This window comes from Festucalex cinctus, chromosome 8, assembly GCF_051991245.1.
Source record: "Festucalex cinctus isolate MCC-2025b chromosome 8, RoL_Fcin_1.0, whole genome shotgun sequence".
Classification (NCBI taxonomy): Eukaryota; Metazoa; Chordata; class Actinopteri; order Syngnathiformes; family Syngnathidae; genus Festucalex; species Festucalex cinctus.
The window spans coordinates 14,353,947-14,373,300 of record NC_135418.1 but is presented as its reverse complement, the minus strand read 5'-3'; the positions used below and the strand labels follow the sequence as shown (position 1 = coordinate 14,373,300).

Below are 19,354 nucleotides of genomic sequence, written 5' to 3'. Positions count from 1 at the left end.
AAATCGACTGTGTTTTAAAACCATTCCCAACTTTTGGAACTGTTTGAGGAGCAGCAATTTGGAAAATGGAGTGTGGCTGGATGGATGTACACGGAGTCAACAAACGCTCCACGTTGACCAACAGTTTTAATCTATTCATTGGTTATTTTAAGACACCAACAAATATGGATTTTCCACGATTATATTTCGACAGTAGAACCGAAGCAATCATTGTCTAGCGGCTTTCCCGAGTGAGAGCCAAAACGAATGCTTCTGACACATTTGATGGCGGAAAATGTGACACTGTGGTCTATTTTGGTTAACCTCCAAGTGTCGTGTTTTTATCCGACAAGTGCATCGTCAAACTGGTGTCTCATACAAAATGAGACGCCAGGCGTTGCTCGCCCGGAACTTCCATGTAAAGGAACATGTTACGATATGTGCTGGTGCACCTCACTACCTACAAGAAGTTTGTCCAAGAAGTATGGAGTGAGTAGACCGTCACTGATTGTTTGTGTCTTAAGATCATCATTGAATTAACTTGTGTCTAATGTATATATTGTGTCTTATATGGGGCAGAGCATTTCCAGCTACTCTGAAACCAAACACACCAGAGAGAACCAGAACCCAACAGGACTGCATCCTCATACGCACAGTGTGTATTGTAAACATAAACAAATGTGCAGAATACAGACAGAGATCATGTTACAGACATTTCAATAACTTTGATGGTAAGCAAAATGTTCTTGTACTATGTGACATAATAGGTAAGATGGATTTCCACCATCCATGCTGTGCTGAGAGGCCTGTTTCTTCATCTGCTTCGCCTGACCCATGGGCACACTCCTTCTACACACCCTTTAGCCGCATGAAAGCTATTTTACAACTTCGAGATCGCAGAAGCTCACTCACAAGATACGATCCTGGCCACACTCTGCCTCAGGTGATGCTTTGCATCATTTCTAACTCGAGAATTATTGGACTGTTTATTTGACAAGAAAGTAATATTGTGTATAATTCTATGTTATGGATGTTTCTACAGCTTCAGAGTTTGACACCACCACCAGCTTTTAAGGTCAAGTTTCACAAGTGTGCACAGGTATATAGAGGTTACATATGCAGTGCATAATTGTATCAATCAGCTCTTGGAAGTGACCATGTGACCACACCCGCAGGTGTTAGCTGAAGCAGACCCCCCACTGCTGACATTCTTCCTGCTGATTCACAACCTGAGCCCAGTGGGGGGCACCAACCTCTCTCAGGTGGCCATCCGGGATTCCATATTTGGGATACTACCCATAAAAACTGAAGGCAGGGTTGTAGAAAGAGGATATCAAGTGTTTGCCATTGATTCTTTATCTGGTATTCCTGACTTTTGGTTCATAACTATAAATAAATAACTCATTTTTAACGTTATTTACAAGCTTAGTTTAAACTTTTCAGCTGGATCCCAACTACTTCTCAATTATACTGCTCAAATAAGAAGTCATAAAAGTGGAGTTCTGGACCTTCCAGCATTTCTCACCTTCTCTAACTTATCACAGGTAATTTCTAGTATGCCATTTCTGTTGCCATATTGTTAGTCAGACCTCCTTTTCCGCAAATAAAGGAACTTAATTTTGTCACTTATTCCACAGAATGACGTCAGCATGTTTGGTCCACTGACAGCTAATCTGACATTGCGTGTTAATTCCACAGACAGGGTAAATTTTACTTCTACGTGGTAATTAAGCAATCACAGTACAGTGTAGACTGTATTTTAAAAATGCGTGTACTGTTATTTTGTTTTATTTTAGATTTATCCCAACCATGGTGTGCACTTTGCTGGATTTGTTGGTGGATTCTTTGTTGCTTTAGTTCTGCTGTTGCTCGGCTTCCTAGCTATGAACCTGATTGGGCCAAGAATCAGACTGAACCTTCTTCAGCAAAGGGTAAATTTATAAAGTGCTCATAAAATGAGTCGAAACCATGCAAAGCAGTTCTCTTTCAGTTTCGGTGAACTTGCAGTGTTGTATTATTTTAAACAGCAATGAGGAATTTCAAATTGAATAAATCTTTTTATACCTGCATTTTTGCCAATTCGCTGGCCTTATGAGAATTCAAGAATTAATTTCAATAACTATAGTTTACATTTTAATTGGAAAATATGTGATTTCCTTTTTTCTTTTCTTTTGCAAATTCATTGATTTAAGAGCCCTATGACAGAGTGTCAATCAGTCAAATGTATGCAGTATCTCTTGCATAAATTACATATCTGCATACGAAATTCACTTAGGCTAAAGCACTGTTGTGTAACATAAGCATAAAAGACAAGTTTGTAATGACCAATGTTTTTGATTTAGGGCAACTGTGGCACAATAGTTACCATTAGTTGGTGATTTATTAAAATTGATCAATTTCACATTTGATGTTGTCAATATATGAATATTTTAAGTGAAATTTTATAAATATTGTCTTATTTTCATAACTCAGAAAAACAGTGGTGATCCAGATCTAGAGTATGCAGACCACAACATGACTGAGGCTGTTAAAGATGAGGCAACTTTCGAAGACAAGATTGTGGACATCATGGTGCTGGAGGAACCGCAGAACATGAACCAGGCATTGGAGAAGTAAGGAAAATATAATTTCTATGTGTTCACATTTTAAAATAAGGTGCAGTTCTATTTCGTCCCTCCCGACCGCCAGAAGGCGGTGCTTTAAGCACTGAATGTTCCTTTCGCGCATGCGCAGTTCGAGTAATGCATACCAAATTAGTCACCTGTGACCCCTTGGTGACCCTAGAAGGGTATAAGTTCCGGTGTCACCCAAGGTTCGTTTCCTCTTTTCTTCTCGCGTGGCGTATGCATACGACACATTTTCGAAGAGTGTAAGAATTGGGATTTGTATTTATCCTCTTGACCGCGCCGCTTGGAGCCTTGTGACCGGATCGGTCGGAGCTGCGTAGTTCGCCCTCCAAAGGCTGCGGCGACGGTGTTTTTCTTTCCTTCGTTCGTGACCCGACGTGGTCGCGTATTCTAACCTCCCGTGGGGTAAGGTTATTGACTACTTGTTGTCTACTTTGCCGTCTAATTTCCGCGTCTACTGCGGTGTTTTGAGTTTTTTTGTGTGGCTAGCCTCGCGTTAGCGCCCTGGCTACCACGGCTCGTGGTTTACCCTATTTTCCTCCGCTGGCTTTGGCAGCGTTAGCGCTTCTCTCGGTTTATTAGCGCCGCTTTCTCCGACGGTGTTGCCGTTTGGTTGTTGCTTTTCTTTTTGTGCCTTTGCTGGTGAGGGCAGCGTCAGCGTCCCCGCTCCCAGCTTACGGCGTCGCGCTTCTCGCTCGATTGTTTGTCTTACTTACTTTTGTGCGTGCCCCGCCTGCGGTGCGCACCTGGCTTCAGCTGTACAGGTGGCGTTCGCGCCCCTTCTCTCAGCTTGTCGCCGCTTTCGCGACTGCTGTCTGCCCCTCCCGCCCGTCGGCCGCTCCGTGTGCGTCTACTGCGCAGGTGGCGTTCGCGCGCCTTCCCTCAGCTTATCGCTACTGTTAACGACTAACTGTCTTCCCCGGCCCTCCGTCGGCTTCTCGGTGTACGTCTGCTGCGCAGGTGGCGTTCGCGCGCCTTCCCTCAGCTTATCGCTACTATTGACAACTGGCTGTCTGCCCCCGCCCTCCGTCGGCTGCTCGGTGTGCGTCTGCTGTGCAGGTGGCGTTCGCGCCCCCTTCCCTCGGCTTATCGCTGCTTTACCGGCTTACTGTTTGCCCCGACCCACGCGTCGGCTGCTCGGTGTGGGTCTGCTGTGCAGGTGGCGCTTGCGCCCCCTTCCCTCAGCTTCCTGCTCATCGCTGTTTGGGCCTCTTTGTGTTCACAATGGAGGACTCCCGTTGCTGCGTGGACTGTGGTATCCTCTTTGAGGCCTCCGATGTCCTGGACGATCGCTGCCCGAGGTGTCTTGTTTCTGACCGTGCCGGTGATGGCCGGGCCTGCAGTCCTGGTGTCAGTGACCCCAGTCCACTGGGTCATCTGTCGTCCTCCCAACCAAGGCGCCGGAAACGTCTCGGTGTGTCCTCTGCTGTACATGCCCCCCCCCAGGAAAAGGGTGGCGCAGCGACGACTCGCTTCGGAGGTTGGGCACCTTCAGGCTGAACTGGCAGAGGTGAGATCTCTTCTGCAGGACCGTCACCCTCCCACACTTACGGGGGGGCCGGGACCACCTGCCCTGCCCATGCCGCGACCATCCACCCCGCCCATGCCAGTGCTTCCTCCTGAGGAGGACGCCATTTCCTTGGCAGCTTCGGCTTCCTTTTTTCATGACGACGACCGTGACCCGGGGTCTGTGGTTTTGGGACCAAACTCTCCAGCGTCCGCTCAGAGTTCGTCCAGTGAGGCGGGGGATGGTTCTATACGGGCTGTCCTGCGCAATGCCTTGGACCTCCTGCATTTGGAGGTGCCTCCACAGGCTCAATCGGCGTCTGAGAGCGCTTTCTTCCGGCGCAGGCGCCCTTCCTCGGCCTTTTCTGTCCCCGCATCTGAGGACTATCTGCGGGAACTGCATGTTTGCTGGAGGGATCCTGGGGCTCTCTCCCGCCCTTCGGCTGATGGCCGTGATTTAGCATCGATGCACGATGCTGCTAGTGTTGGCTTGGACCGGATGCCTGCTGTGGAGCCAGCTGTCGCATCCCTCATTGTGTCCCCGGAGGGGACCCTTCGGCCATCTGTGCGATGTCCTCGACCCCAATGTCGTGTGACTGACGACCTTCTCACACGGGCCTATGTAGCTGGTGCACGTGCTGGTCGCATTGGGAACTCTTTGGCTCACCTCATGCTTGCTCTCTCTACATCTCTGCAAGCGGACAGCGTGGAGGCTGCTGTGTCCTTCAGTGATGCAGCCCTCCAGGCTTTTGCCCTCATGACTAGGGAACACGGCCGACTCATGTCCTTCCTAGTGCAGGCGCGCCGCCAGGTGTGGCTAGCGCAGTCCCCCTTGTCGGAGGCCTCTAGGAGGGCCCTCCGTGGTGTTCCTGTGGAGCCGGGGGAGCTTTTTGGTTCTGCCGCTGTGGGTGCACTGGAAAGGACGGTTAAGGCTCATGAGACCAGGAAGCAGCTTTCCAGCCTCAATAGGGCCCTGCCTCCCCAACAGGGTAGGCCTGGGGCACGCTCTGGTTTTCATCGCTTTCCTCAGCACTGGCCTGCCGAGGCTTATGGCACCCGGCGACCCCCGCAGAGGCCCGCCGAGGACTTTCGCTCCTCCGCCCGCTTGCCTTCAGGGCAACCACGGGCTGCAGGCCCCACCCACCGTCCCTCTCGGGCCCCTAGGGGCCGGAGGGCCAGGGACTGTGGCCTTGGGGCCGGCCGTCGGACATTTTTCCCACCAGCAGCTCAGTTACTGGCCTGCTCGTGCCTCGGACCCATGGGTGGTCTCCATCTTGACCCACGGGTACGAGCTGCAGTTCCGACGCCGGCCTACTGCTTCCTGTCGGGTCAGGGTGACTCATCGCCGACCCGGCAAAAGCCTCAGCTCTGGACCAGGAGCTGTCCGCCCTCCTGGCCAAGGACGCGATCGAGGCCGTGGACCCCCTGGCGCAGCCCGGGGGCTTCTACTCGACATACTTCCTTGTCCCAAAGAAGACCGGTGCTCCCTCGCTCCGCGGGTCTTCACTCGGTTTGTGAGGGCTGCTCTGACGCCCCTGCAGTCTGTGGGCATGAAGGTGCTGCCGTACCTCGACGACTGGCTCCTCTGCGCGCCGTCGCGGGCTCAGGTGATCCGGGACACCTCCGATCTCCTGTCTCATGTGGCCCGGTTGGGTATCAGGGTCAACTTGCCCAAGTCCTCTCTGGTCCCCTCTCAGCGGACGGACTTCATTGGTGTGACGTTGGACACCACGGTTATGAGAGCCCACCCGTCTCCTCACCGAGTTGACGATGTTCTTCGCCTCCTCGCGCACTTTCGAGGGGGCAGGCTGTTGCCTTACGTCGCCTACTTGCGGCTTTTGGGCAAGCTGACGTCCATGACGGCTGTGGTCCCGTTGGGCCTGCTGACACTGCGCCCACTACAGAGGTGGCTGAACGGCTTCCACTTGGACGCCAAGTGGCACCGCCACCGGAGGCTCAGGGTGTCCCGTCGGTGCCTCCTTGCCCTGGCACCTTGGAGGGAGAGGGCTCTTCTATTGAGCGGCGTCCCGCTGGGTGTGGCCCCGGCCCGCCGCGAAACAGTCACCACGGATGCCAGCCTCACGGGCTGGGGTGCTGTCTGGCAGCACAGGACGGCTCAGGGAAGTTGGTCTGTGCGCGACAGGGCCGATCACATCAATGTGCTGGAGCTTCGGGCGGTGCACTTGGCACTCATACACTTCTTGCCATACCTGAGCGGACGGCATGTTCTCATACGGTCGGACAACACCACGACCGTGTTTCACATAAACCATCAGGGCGGCGTCAGGTCCGCCCGTCTATTGGAGATCTCCCAGCTCCTTCTCAGGTGGGCTGCTCCCCGTCTGGCCAGTCTACGGGCCACCTATCTGCCGGGGGTTCGGAACCAGCTCGCGGACTCTCTCTCCCGTCGGGGTCCTCCTCCGGGAGAGTGGCGCCTCCACCCAGAGGTGGTGCGCATGATTTGGAGCAGCTTCGGCACGGCGGAGGTCGATCTCTTTGCCTCCGAGGACTCAACCCACTGCCCACTTTGGTTTTCCCTGAGCGAGGCCACCAGCCCTCTGGGTCTGGATGCTCTGGCGCAGCCGTGGCCGGAGTGCCTTCTCTACGCCTTTCCGCCGCTCCCTCTGATATGGCTGAGGCTTCAGAGAGTTCTTCAGGAGGGGCACACGCTGTTGCTGATGGCCCCCTTCTGGCCGGCCCGGACGTGGTTCCCCCTGCTCCGTCAACTGTGCTCCGGCGAGCCGTGGCGTCTCCCCGACAGGGAGGACCTGTTGTCTCAACAGGGAGGTCGGGGTTGGCATCCCGACCCACGGCACCTTCGCGTATGTGTTTGGCCACTGAGGGGCCCCAACCGCTGCTGACCGGCTGTACAGAGTCTGTCACGCGGACCATTCTTAATGCGAGGGCACCGTCCACTCGGCAACAGTATGCCAACAGGTGGAAATTGTTTGTGACGTGGTGCGGAGAACGCGGGGTGGACCCTGTTTCGTGTTCCATCCCCACCATCCTGGATTTCTTGCAGTCCCTCCTGGATAAGGGCAGGTCTCAGTCGACTCTGAAGGTGTATGTGGCAGCTATTTCTGCCCGGCATGTTGGTGCTGATGGCGGCTCCGTGGGGCGCCATGAGCTGGTGTCCTTGTTCCTCAGAGGGGTTCTGCGTCTTTGTCCCCGCCCGGCTCCTCGGGTTCCGGCGTGGGATCTGCAGTTGGTGCTGGACGGCCTGTGCAGGCCTCCCTTCGAGCCCCTGGCGGGGGCGGACCTTCTATGGGTGTCGCGCAAGACTGCACTCTTGCTCGCCGTTGCCTCCGCCAAGCGCGTCAGCGACCTACACGCTTTATCGGTTAGCCCTGAATGCCTGCGATGGCACCCGGATGGCGCCGGCGTCACTCTGTGGCCGAACACTGCCTTCATTCCCAAGGTGTTGTCTGGCTCTCGTTCTAACCAACCTCTACGGCTTAAACGTTATGTACCCACTCCTGCTGATGGCGGGGACAGGCCGGAGCTCTTGTGTCCGGTGAGAGCCTTGCAGTGTTACATTGACGCTACGGCAGGCATTCGTACGTCTGCCCAGCTTTTTGTTTGTTATGGTGGTCCTACCAAGGGCTCCGCTCTCTCCAAGCAACGCTTGTCTCACTGGGTCGGGGATGCCATTCGCCATTCCTACCTGCTGTCTGGCCGCCCCCTGCCGTCAGGGGTGCGCTGTCACTCCACCAGGAGCGTTGCCACGTCTTGGGCCGCCCTGAGGGGTGTTTCCCTGGAGGATATCTGTGCTGCTGCCTCATGGGCGACGCCTTGCACCTTCTCCAGGTTTTATAGCGTGGATGTCGCCTCTCCCCATCCGCTTGGCGTGATCTTGGGTCCTGCTGGGGCTTCTCAGTGAGGTTTGTGTCTGAGATCCCTCGCGACTACGCCGGTATTAGTCATTCAGTGCTTAAAGCACCGCCTTCTGGCGGTCGGGAGGGACGAAATAGAACGAAAGTTACAACTGTAACTACGGTTCTATGAGTCCCGGACGACCGCCAGGGCGTCCTGTCGCTCGGAATCCTCGTGTTCACGCGAGAAGATTCCGTAGGAAACGAACCTTGGGTGACACCGGAACTTATACCCTTCTAGGGTCACCAAGGGGTCACAGGTGACTAATTTGGTATGCATTACTCGAACTGCGCATGCGCGAAAGGAACATTCAGTGCTTAAAGCACCGCCTTCTGGCGGTCGTCCGGGACTCATAGAACCGTAGTTACAGTTGTAACTTTCGTTTTTGGTCCTCTGACGACACAAGGTTGTTGGCTACTGCTACCTGAAAAGATCACATTTTCTTCAAGGAATCTTTTTTTTTTTGTGTGTGTCATTTTACCCCTAATGTTTTGTGTAACAAATCTAACAATTGAGGTGACTTGTCTTTTTCTCTGCATGTTCCCCATGTTAGCCTTGAAATGTCCACACTGCTGCACGCCACAAACAACTTGGAGGCCACTCGGATTCAGATCTACAAGGATGTTCTCTCTGTCCTGTTGGGAGGCCTGCGCTACCGTGGTCAGGTCAGCCTCCAGGCCCAGCAGAGACTTCTCAGCGTGCTCCATGGGCAGTTGCTGGGTATGGAGGGTCGACTGAAGGAGGAGCGAGGTGCCCGCATGGCTGCGCTCGCAGGCAAGTGTAACCTGGAAACCCGGGAGGAGATGGAAGCAGAGCATTGCAGGGAAGCTGCAGAGAAGGCTCAGGCTGAGCTGCTGTGTCAGCATGCAGGAGAACAGGTGACAATGGCTGCTGTAGTCTGCAGATACAGGCAGTTGCTTTCATTTCAATTGATTTTTCGACTTCACTAGGAGCTCCTCCGATGTAGTGTGCTGCTGGAGAAGCTGCACAAGCTGAGCCAGGCTAAAATGCAACGCATCTTGTTGGTCCGCCATGAAGAAGCCTCGGCAAAAGTCCAGAGGCAGATCATCGAGTGGCGCCGTGTGGAGCTTCATAAGATCTTCTCCGAGGAGCTGGAGGAGGCCACAAAGATGGACGAGTTGGACAAGACTGTTGCCAATGGTCTTCAGCACAGTTATTTTCAGTGTCAGGTGAGCAACAAGTGGCTGAGCTCACTATAATCGTATGGTCCTCAATAATTATATAAAGTAAATCCCAAAATGATTCATGTTCTGGCCCAATTTTCTGTCAATGTGAATTTTTTATTTGATATTTTAATTTGGCCCCCAATAATCTAAACATGGCATTCTGATATGCCACGAGCTTTCGACTGAATATGACATCACCATTTCTTAGGTCTTCGGTAACAACCAATCACAGCTTATTTTACAAATGTCACTTGATCAAACTCAGGAAACAGATGAACCGTGATTGGTCGTTGAGCCCTGAGCAACTGTGATGTCATTTTAGTCAACAGGAAATGGCCGCCCCCTGAGATGGATAAAAAAGGGTGGATTTTGCTGCTTAATTCATATTCCACAAGCGCAATTTTAATCAAAATACCGTGTTTAGACTAGTGGATACAAGAATACATTCTTTAAAAGAATTTTTTGGGGGTTGAGCTCCCTTTTTATAACTTATTAATACAGATTCAGAGTAGGCATGCTGTGCATTCCCCCCGCCCCCCCTCCTCCAATTTAAAAATTTCAATTAACAGTTCTCAAGTGACTTCACAACATGACTGTGACACACTCTTGCCAAAATACACTAAATGGATACACTGCCAAACACTTGTTAATGAATGGGCGGGCACTCTGGAGCCCCAACTACTGTATTTATTCGCAAACAATGAAAAGTGACTTTCCATTATTTGTCCATTTTAAATGTATAACTGTTAAAAAAAGATAATTATCAAATAGACTAGGATCTTTTAGAATGGTACAAAAGATTAATATTAATTGTCCTTTAAGATCAGGCATATAAATCATTTTCATTATGGAAAAAAAAAACATCCATCCATCCATCCATCCATCCATCCATCCATTTTCCAAACCACTTATTAATGAAACTAAATATTATTTATTATATTATTTCATACATCGACATCATTAAAGCCGTCAGTAATGTATCTGTTTAAATATAAATCTGTCTTTATCTTTTATGAGTTCATGATCATCTGTGTCCAGGATCTGCTGGAGGAGACTCTGGATGTGATCGTGGCCAATTGGCGTTATGTACTAGCTGAACGCCATGCACAGAGGAAGTTCCTGTTACACAGCCTGCACAGCCTCAATAGCCTCATTTCTGAAACCTTTTCTAGCACCTCCAGCAGTTTGGACAACATGTTCACACATATCAGAAGGTTGGGCTATTACAATATTACCATCTGTTAAGGCACATAGCTGCATTGCATTGTGATTGTGCTCATGTTAGCAGAAAGCTAATGCATAATATTGAATATGTTCCACCAGAGGGAGCACGATGTCTGCTGAAAAGCTGAATCAGCTCCAGGAGAAAGCCCAGAAGGATCTGTTGATGGTGAGGCAGAGACTGGATGACGCTTTGAGTCAAGAGAGGAGAGCCATGCGCTGTGGACTTGTTAAGAAGCGGAGGGAGCTCATCTCTGACATGGTTTGGGGCATTACTTTTGTTTCATATGGCTCCTGTATTACTACACTTTACTCTCAGCGTACACATCTGTGCACTGTAAGGTGATCAAAGGAAAGAGCTACAGAAAAATAAATTCTGCCTTTACAAAATCGATAACCTCTTTTACATTAGAGTGCTTAACCAAGAATCCTTTTTGGCCCCAAATACACACCACATTATGTTTGGTCAGCCTTTAAATTACTGTTCATCATGTACCATTGTAATGTGGTGTCCACATGTCCACGTGTTTCAGCTCAGGGTCCACCTGCAGAGACATAAGGACCTGTCTGGCCTGTCTAAGAATCAAGATGGAAACACAGAAATAGCCCAACATCTGCACTGTTGGCAAGAACTACTGACAACTCAAAGCTTGGAGCTTGCCGAGCTCATCAATAACTTAGACGAGGAAGCTGCAGCTGACATTCGCAAGGTACGTAAACCAGTGTTTCTGCAGGTCATTAAAAAAAAAAAAAAATCATTAAAAGTCATTAAATGGGTTTTGCTAAAATTAAGTCTTTAAATGACATGAGAAAGCATTAAATACAATGTCGAGAGGCATTAAAAATTTAAATACAATTGTTGTTCATGCTTTATTTTACATCCAACGTTCTGCAAAGGAGTCATCCTAACACAAATTAGCAATAATAAATGTGATTTAAAAAAAAATTATTTATAGAGACTGATGACTAGTTGTAATTTACAATGAACAAAATGGTCTGGAGTCCATGAGGTACTTCATGTTCTAAATACCAGTTGCTCTGAAAAGAAAATTTTAGTGTTCCTGTCACCAATGTCCAACATGATGCACTACTGCCACCTAGTGGCAGAAATTACCTCAACCAACATCTATGGCTCAATGTTTCATACTCATTTTAATCGTAACTGTTAACTGTAACTTTATGAATTACTAACTATAGGATTACCATATCAATGAACTAAAAGATGCAACCACATTTGTATTTAGTAACCATATTTGTCCACTTATTTTAATTAAATGGCAAACTTGAAAAATAAATTTGATTGTACATTTAGAACAGATATAATGTGCGATTAATCATGAGTTACCTTTGGTAATCATGTGATTAATTATGATTAAAAATTGTAATGCCCTAATGTGTGTGTATATACAGTACGACATGGGCATTAATTTAGTTTTAAGTTGCGTTAAAAATGGCAATAGAAAGCATTAAAAAGCACACCACACACACAGACACTCGACTCTATAAAATACACATAGATTGCATTCAGTAGACATATTGTGACTGTGTCTGTTGTTAAGGTGACCATGCGGGTAATCCAGAGCTCCATGGCAGACGTCAAAGCCGTCCAGCCCTCTACAATGCAGGCCCTGCTCACAATCATGCCGCCGAGTATGCATCACTCGCTGCAGCCAGTAGAACCGGAAGCAGCCCAAGGAGGGAGCACTCTCCTGCAAGGCCAAGAGATGCTGCACCAGGAAGGCAAAGCCGCCTTACACACGCTCAGCACCACCAGAGAGAGCCTGAACAGAGCCATGGAGAGGGAGCTTCAAGAGCAGAGGGAGATCAGGGCTCACTGCAGGGCTTTCTTCAGGTTAGTGTAGTAATAATGTGATTATGGCACTAGTTAAGATGGATTTACTGCGCAGGTTCAAGTGTCCAATTTCAATTTAAATACCTCACAGTATGTCCAATATTTTGACTGTCCATTTACATTTCAATAGGGCTGTGCAATTAATCAAAATTAAATTACAATTTCATTTATTACACTGCACAATTACAAAATCAGCAGTATCTGTTAAAAAAGATTATTAATGCTATTTTTTGAGTTGCTTAAATTTATACATTTGCACTTTTTCACATTTTAAAACAACTAATTTAATACATTTTGTTTCATCCAAAAAGAACTTGCATAATTATAGTGTTTCAAATAATTTTGTCTTAAAATTTTGGTTTTTACATTTAAACATTTTCTTGTTTTGTATTTAAAAATAAAATAAATAAATAATAATAATAATAATAATAATGTCATACTGCACAGTGCACATGCTGCACGCAAACTTCAATTATTTGTCAACATAAATAAATAAATAATAATAATAATAATAATAATAATAATAATTATTATTATTATTATTATTATTACAAAAATATATATTATTATAAATTCTGTTTGGTCCAAAAGGAACTTACATAATTAGAGTGCTTAGATTTTCTTAATTAATATTTTTAAATGCTTAATCATTTTCCTGTTTTGTACCAAAAAACAAATTACCGTTTCAACAATCGTGATTTACATTGTTGCCAAAATAATCGTGATTATTATTTTTCCCATAATCGATAGCCCTACATTTCAGTAAGCGTTGCAAAGGGGTGAAAAGCAAAACATGGGAAGCTTTAGTCGCATTTATCCTGACTGTCCTCGTATGTGTCCTTGTCAGATGTTTGTGCTCAACCCAGCTGACTCTCTCTGACGATGAGCGCTTGGCCACGAAACTCGAGTTCCAGAAGTGTCTCTCTGTGATGGACCGATGCCTCATGCTGCCCCACGCCGTCTCCAGAACCAAAGTCCACACCTGCCTCACAATTCGGAGGAAGGACAGCGAGCAACAAATGGTGAATACATCCTAAACGTCATCAACTTGCTTCTGTGGTTCGCTGCTCAAGCCCGATGGGTTAGATAATGATATTTTTATGTAGGCCTACTTCTTGTCCCGGTTGCACCCCACTGTGATTGGTATCAATTATGAAGCTGCTGGATGAATGATTTCATTTCTTATCACACCAGGACAGCAGGCTTGGATATTTTTTTCAAACTGTACATTTTTCTATTTTATTACAGATAAATCCACATTCCAATGGGAAATGCAGTCAGAAAACACAAGCCACATCCGATCTAGTTCACTTCCAAAAAAAGCTTGAAGACCAGATCCAACTGTTGGAGAAGGAGAGGGCAATTGAGGTGGATAATGGTGTTATAAACAAGGTACGCAACATAAGAACAATAATCGGCAGTTTTGTAGTTTGGTGATGCTTTTATTTCATAATATGTCAATGTTGGACAGAATATGGACAGAAGTAATCAGATCACATGACTATTACACCTCTTGGACATTAGACTTATGTCAACACTTTTAAGTGTGCCATTGATTGAATCAGTTTGTAAGATAATTTGTGATCCAGACCAAACATAGTGTTAACTTTTTAACTTTTTAAAATTAACTCTAGTGTTGTTCCGATACCGTTTTTTGGCCCCCGATACCGATACCCAGCTTTGCAATATCGGCCGATACCGATACTTAAGGTTTTTTTTTATTCCTCAACATGAAAAAGCTGTCCTGCTATTGGTTCAGAGCATTCAAGGGCCAATATGATGTCTTAGATCGGCTTGCAGTGAACATGTTTCATACCAGTGAATGTCGTGCATGAGCAAGACACAAGATGCTGCATCCAAAATCCTATTTTAGCATTGGATTTAATGGTATCGGCATGGTACTTGTGAGTACTCACCGATACTGATACCACTGTTTTAATACCAGTATCGGTATCGGAACAACACTAATTAACTAATTTGCTCCCAAAACTTAACCAAAAGACATATGTATACTTTTTTTAGTGTTTTTTTTAATGCTAAAGCATACAGAAGGCTTTGATGCAGCCTCTGAGCTGAAAATAACGGTTGAAACAATGGTTGTTATTACAAAAACAGGCAGCAGGTGGCAGCAGAGTATAAGAGATCAACCAGGGCCATGTTGAAGCAGATTCGTGAATAATGATGAAACTTAGCTGCGTATATTCTAATGCTAATTGATATAAAACAGAATCAGATAGAAACATGTTTCTAATCATTCTTTTGGTAGGTTCCATGTTTTTATATAGCAATAGAACACAATGTTCTGTGGGCCTTGCAAAATCAATTGAATCCAATAAAACAGCCGAGAGCGAAGAGGGTTGCTTCAGTGAAAATGGCTGGGAGTGAATGAGTTAAGAAGTGTGACAAACAAAGTATGTGTTAATGTAGTATATACGTGTTCAAGATTTCTGGTCTGAATAAATCATGAGGTAATTTGAGGTGACGTTTTTTTTTTTTTTTGTAACTGTACCCGACAGGTCGAGGAGGAGATGAGGGAGGAGAGAGAGGACTACTTGCATTCTCAGGCCGACAGTCTGGCAGTGCAGATGGCTGCCGTCCACTACCAGAAGGCTGAGAGGAGGAACAAAGTCTTGGAGACGTCCAGAGCACTACACACCCTGCACAGCCTGCTAATTCATCACCTTCGAGAGACCAAGAGTCTGGCGAGACAAGAAATGGCCCAAAGTATACAAACGCACTGCCTGGTAAGAGGAATTTGATGTCAAGTTTAATTGTGGGATTGTTTTGCTTTGCCCCTTAATTGTAGTTGGTTAACCAAAATATTAGAAACAGCTCATTGCATGGTGCAGTGTACTTTTACTCCACTAAAAACTAGAACTACAACAACAAACACATTGGAGTGTGGACGACGAACAGGACGCCGGATGACACCGAAATCCATTATTAGCCTGCCAAGGAAAGCCTGGCGGGCCGCCAGCCTTGTAAAATGCTGGGGGAAACCCTGGACTCTTTAAGAAGAGGGATATTCTATAGACAAAGTACTCATGACATGACATGTTGTGCCTTCCAGCAAAAATGTTGTGGTACATTCTATGATATTTACATAATATTTTAAATGTATATTATATTTTCCAAGACAGTTTTAATAAAACCGTTCTAAGTAATGTTTTTGGTTTATTCATCAGATATTTAAAGTACATTCTTTTTTGTTCTAGGCTTGACTTTCTTAATTGACCTCATACATTTTCATTCATATTAGAGATGGAATAGGCTCCAGCACCCCCCGCGACCCTTGTGAGGAATAAGCGGTCAAGAAAATGGATGGATGGATGGATGGATGGATTAGAGATGGATCAATACTTTTTTTTTTTTTTTTTTTTTTTTTTCAGGGCCCATACCAATTTTTAGTAGTCAAGGATGCCAATAACCAATATTTGGAGCTCATATTCATTTTCACTAAAAGGGAAAATATTGGCATAAAAATTTGGAAAAAATACAAACTCCAGCTCTTATTTTGTGGGGACATTTTAAAGCACATGTTGATTGAATTATTACTTTCAGTGTTTGTAAAATATTGGAGTTAAAAATAGTCAATAGACAACTTTGTTTTAAAATTCTAACAAAAAGTTCCAGGATCTCCCAAGGGAAGTAGCAGGTTTTCAAAAGTTAAATAATAAACAATTGTTTTCTAGAGTAAATAAAGTCTTATAAAATTTCAAAATATTTGAATTAGTACATTTTTACTTATCTTAATTTTAATTTCAAACAAAAACAGAAGGTGCAGAGAACATCCAGGGTCAGCAGCATCTCTGAAAATTTAAACAATTAGTTCCCTTAAGTTCTATTATCTATTAGTGGCCATATGATTCTTCAAAATGGCCGTTGCCAATATATGTCAAAATGTTGAATATCAGCACGATAATCGGCCTATCCCTAATTCATATGACATTATCGTCTGTTTGTTTTTTTGTTTTTTGTTTTTTCTTGGTAGGGCCTTGAGGAAGCAGACCGTCGGCTCCATGAGGAGAACGGCGAACTGGACCAACTGGAAACGGTTCATCGGTCAACTCGAACACACGCACAGGACGCAGAGGTAGGCCGCAAGGACACCGAGCTTTTTGGGCTGCATCAGGAGAGCCGAATGTCATCCATCCTCCAGGAGGCTCTCAATAAGTGTGAACAAGTCATCACAACGTTGACGATCAGGTGGCTGTGCAGCTTCTCGGGGTAACAGCAGCCTTTTGCTAATCTTTTTTAACATGTTCAAACTGATGTATCAGGTTGCAGGAGATGACGACAGACAATCAGACTATGGAAGATCTGAGAGAACAAATGGCACTCAAGAGACTTTATTCAAACTGCGACCAGGTTCAAACACTTCATCCACACTCGGTGGCATTGCTACTGTATGTGCATCTTTTGAACTAGGATGTTTTTCTTTGTGGTCATTTCTGTATTTTAGGACCTTCTTTTTGCATCAGAACTGGTAAAACAGTGCCGGATACCTGTTGAGGTTCTCATTGAGCTTCTGCGTCTGCTGGTCCCCACGATGCCCGAGAGTGAACTTCTTTCTATCACTGATGCCCTCTGTCCCAAACAGCACCTTGGTTCCTCGTCCACAGAGCAGGAACATTCTGGGTAAGCATTGGTTAATAATTCTAATCTGTTATTTTAAACGCACTAATCGGAAATTGGAATGCATTTCATATTAAGCATAAATGTTACTGTCAAAATACAGCACATCCATTTTACAAGTGCATTTGAAATATTTTCCATTCGTTCCCTCTGCCTCAGATTTAACATCATAACGTCTAAACTAAACAGTAAATTAAAACTGTTGTTTGAGAATGTCTTTTTTGCTTGAATTCAAAAAGGAATAGAGGCGGGATAAAAATTTAAAAAAAAAAAGGAAATGTGAACAATAAATGCTGTGTGAAACAGGGAGATTTCCCCAGAACTAAGATGAACAAAGTGAAATTGTTTTAGTCATCATTCGGTCAAGTCTGGCCCTGCCTGAGTTGGGATTAGATTACTGCTGAGTCTGACTAATGTCTCATGGAGGATATCTTTTGGATCTGAAAAGTAAAAGCAGCGAGGAGATTTTTTGTTTTTTGTTTTTTTTAGGCAGTCGTTTTTCTTTTCTTACTCCCTTTTACTTTCATGCTTTTTTCACATTTCATCACTTTTTAAAAATGACCTAATCTGACATCTCGTTAAAATAAACTTATAAAAAAAAAACTGTTTTGTTTTATTTTGATGTGGAACCAAAGCATTAAAGGGAAATTTGAAAATTAAAAAAAAAAAAAACATTCTGTCATATTTGTTCAACCTCTGTTGATTGACTAATATGATCTGTGAAAAAAATCAGCCATCTCTGGTCTTGTGCCTCTAATGTGATCTACAAGAAACCAACGTGCACAAGGGAAAAAAAACAACCAATCAGAGACACAGGTCCATCATCTTCATAAATGAAAAATAATTGGCAATGTCATACAAAAGTTCAACATTACCTTTGTAAAGATATTGCTTTTGAAATGGGTCTTAATAATGACGTAAGTGTACCTCACGTGGGCAATGCAAGCATAGTGTATATTCTACGTGCTTAAAAAAACATCAAAGCTGTTCAGTTGGTTAGAATGTCGTCTTTATCCAATTACAGCGCATTACTGACAATGTCTCCCTGACCAGGCCTAATCTGCATCTTCCTGTCAAACTGAAGGAGGACCTTGTACACAAAAGTCTGCTGAACATGCCTCGTGTGGAAAGGGAAAGGTGAGTGATCAGGCGTGCCATACATGATCCCTTTAATCAGAATCAAAATCATCTTTATTGGCCAAGTATGCAAAAACTCACAGTGCTGTTGTAATGGCCACTGTGCAAAAGATGTGGCAAGGTATCAAGCAAAGATAAAGTGACCAGTAGAAATTAGAACTTTGAATGTGCAATGATGCAGAAAGTCCTTGAGGTGAAATGTGCATGTCGTCAGAGGCGCGTATGGATGAGGTAAGCACAACCACTAAAACAGCAGCTCCTTTGTACTCAGCTCTTCCAGACTCCAGGAAAGGAGGCAAAGCCTGATGGAAAGACTTCTTCCCAGCTCTCGTCTGCCATTTGCGGTAAAAGGGAAGGAGGGCAGCTTTACCAAGGAAAAAGTGCCCGTGTGTAGTAAATCTGCCATCGGTGAAAACACACAGCAGTACGCTGAGGCTCCCAACCAAAGCGACATGGAGAAAGGGAACGAAACGCTGCACAACTTGCCGGAAGAAGATATGATTCCAACCTCGGCCAATATGGAAGTGATCTGCCAGGCCACTGGTGAAAGGCTGTTTGTCTTTCGAGATCCACCTCAATCTCACATCAGTATTTGCTCTCCCAAGAGAAAAAGGAAAAGGCACTTCCTCAATTTGAAGAAAGGCTGTGTGGCACCATCACCCCAAACTTGACATTTACAGTACGTTAATCATGACAATTAACATAAGTCTTGGCCAAAGATTTTGGCACTGAATTAAATTCGTTTCACTACCTTTTTGCTGCTTCACCATTTTTACAGAATATATTTTTATGTTTTGGAAAAAAAAAACTATCTTGAGTTTAACAGGGCAAATAAATGTAGCATTGGCACCATTACTGCAATGTCGAACCAACCTCAATCACAATCCTGAGATTTGAAGCAGTCATTTTTTTTACATTGCCATTTTGTATCTTGTGTCCTCATGCAGTCTTATGTAGCACTCCACTTTGTATTTTTTTCTTTCAAATGCAGCTTACTTGAACTGTTTTCATACATCACTTTTTTTGTGTATTGTTAAAAGCAGTGCAATGAACAACAGATGGCTGACACATCCTAAACATTGAGACTATCCTTTCCAAGTCTTTACAACTAGATCTCTATATTGAAAAGAACAAATTCCAAACATCCATGTGACAAGCACATGCCAAATGCTCCACTATAACAACGTTTGTAGACTTTGCATTTGAGGTTTTGTGGTTTTGGTGTGACACCTACGCAAGGTGCCTGCCTGTCTGCAAATACTGACAGAATATGCTTGGAACGTACAAATAAACCTTGAATTCCTTGATAGTGTTTACTGTGGTAGGTCACATGCAAG

At 45.4% G+C, this 19,354-nt stretch overlaps 1 protein-coding gene across 1 annotated transcript; it reads left to right on the top strand.

The window, feature by feature from the left end:
- The first annotated feature begins 36 nt into the window (after window positions 1–36).
- On the top strand, window positions 37–19,324 carry LOC144024119 (limbin-like). Its single transcript, XM_077530213.1, has 23 exons — window positions 37–468; window positions 559–634; window positions 747–922; window positions 1,022–1,078; window positions 1,155–1,341; window positions 1,423–1,523; window positions 1,617–1,682; window positions 1,776–1,910; window positions 2,452–2,591; window positions 8,539–8,863; window positions 8,936–9,175; window positions 10,211–10,386; window positions 10,496–10,655; window positions 10,927–11,103; window positions 11,953–12,245; window positions 13,093–13,267; window positions 13,494–13,637; window positions 14,762–14,989; window positions 16,237–16,451; window positions 16,526–16,613; window positions 16,708–16,883; window positions 17,934–18,017; window positions 18,289–19,324. Exons 1-23 carry the CDS (start codon window positions 247–249, stop codon window positions 18,686–18,688), a joined length of 4,041 nt encoding a protein of 1,346 aa, XP_077386339.1. The 5' UTR covers window positions 37–246; the 3' UTR covers window positions 18,689–19,324.
- Window positions 19,325–19,354: the final 30 nt, after the last annotated feature.

Coding starts and splice junctions, on each gene's coding strand:
- LOC144024119 (XM_077530213.1), top strand. CDS start 247: ATGCTTCTGACACATTTGATGGCGGAAAATGTGACACTGTGGTCTATT. Junction 10,387..10,495: donor ATGTTCACACATATCAGAAG/GTTGGGCTATTA, acceptor ATGTTCCACCAG/AGGGAGCACGATGTCTGCTG. Junction 16,614..16,707: donor TTTATTCAAACTGCGACCAG/GTTCAAACACTT, acceptor TCTGTATTTTAG/GACCTTCTTTTTGCATCAGA.